This window comes from Acyrthosiphon pisum, unplaced genomic scaffold, assembly GCF_005508785.2.
Source record: "Acyrthosiphon pisum isolate AL4f unplaced genomic scaffold, pea_aphid_22Mar2018_4r6ur Scaffold_20639;HRSCAF=21689, whole genome shotgun sequence".
Lineage (NCBI taxonomy): Eukaryota > Metazoa > Arthropoda > Insecta > Hemiptera > Aphididae > Acyrthosiphon > Acyrthosiphon pisum.
In genome coordinates, this window is record NW_021770020.1 from 12,362 (window position 1) to 13,897 (window position 1,536).

Genomic DNA, 1,536 nt, shown 5'->3' on the forward strand with positions numbered 1-1,536 from the left:
CAATTGGTTAGGCGCGCCAAAAGCTTGTCCACAAGGGCATTTAAACGGACAAATATTGGTATGTTTTACATTATCATGGTAACGTAGGTTACGTCGATCTTTAAATACCATTTTGCATTTACTACATTTGTGTGGCACCAATAAGTTGTGTTGCATTTCTATGTGCATCTTTAGGTTGTGTTTCAATAAAAATGACCGTCCACATACTGTACAATCGTGCCCGATACCACCAAAATGTGTGAGGAAATGCCTTTCTAAGTTGTCTCTGTGCTTAAATAATTTGGGGCAATATCTGCATTGGTGTGCTCCAGTCACGGAGTGTGTAGTGTTATGGTTCAACCACCAAGATTTATATTTGAATTGTTTTTTGCATTCTCTGCATTCATATAAGTCATCCGGAACTACATAAATATCAAAATGATGCATTAGTAAAATAAATATATAGTTAGCATTGTTATTACTTTTATCTGTAGTTGAATCGGTAGGATCACTGCTATCACCATCGCCACTGCCACAACTATTATCATCATCATTGTCTTTGACCCCATCATCCTCATTATTGACAATATCCATAACATCATCAGTCATAGGCATTGCTGTAATTTAAATATATTAACTATTTTATTTTAACGGCCAGCATATTTCAATATACTATTACCTTCCACATCAGAACTACGATTTTCAAAGTGTCTTAAAATTCAAATTTATTTGTATACACAATATGTATAGGCAAAATCGACTACAGCAGTAACACTGATTAGTGATTAGCAAGAAATGAATTTAAATTTTAACACACTTTGAAAATCGTTTAAAAATTAATGGCATAACCAAGTTAAAAGTTTTAAATGCCAAAACTGTTTTTAAATACTTATTTACAAAATAGCTATTTTGGACTATAAGAAAAAAATTTAATACAAAAGTTAAATAATTTATTTTTAGTTGTAAAAAAATAAAATATTATATAACATATGAAAATTATAGCGCAGAGCTCTAGAAATATTTAAAAAAAAAAAAAAAATTTAAAAATATTGAATAGAAAAAAAGTTATAGCATTAGTCAAATAGTCCTGTTACACTCTGTATATAATATAGGTACAATTTATACTCGATTAATAATTTTTGCTGCCTACAAATCTCATTTGTATATATATATATTTTAGGTTCTGATTTATATTCATGTGTTTAACACAATAGCATTATTCAACATTTTGGGTTGTGAATATAAAATATATATAAAATATTATATAACATATAAAAATTATAGCGCAGAGCTCTAGAAATATTACAAAAAAAAAAACCTTAAAAATGGTATAAACGGACAGTTTGTAATAATTGTAACTTAAATTTCATATTTTAATATAATTGGTATCCTGAACTCATTGTAACTATAATGTAAATTTGTTTACAAACTAGCTTAGGTACTATTGTTTGCAATTCGTATAAAACATTTTTTACATATAGTAAACTATATAGTATATACTATATGTATTAAAAAAAAGTTAATCAAATAAAACTATGACAATATTTTACTTACTTC

The 1,536-nt window shown here is 27.3% G+C and overlaps 1 protein-coding gene across 1 annotated transcript in view; it reads right to left on the reverse strand.

Annotated features, from left to right (window-relative positions):
- The window catches only part of LOC103310390 (zinc finger protein 154-like), an 807-nt gene extending 213 nt beyond the window's left edge, over positions 1-594 (reverse strand). The window contains exons 1-2 of the mRNA XM_029492032.1: positions 462-594; positions 109-401 (exon numbers count right to left, since the gene is read on the reverse strand). Of these exons, the coding sequence (XP_029347892.1) occupies positions 109-401; positions 462-594 (426 nt within the window). The remainder of the gene's footprint in view (positions 1-108; positions 402-461) is intronic.
- Between the last annotated feature and the right edge of the window lie 942 nt (positions 595-1,536).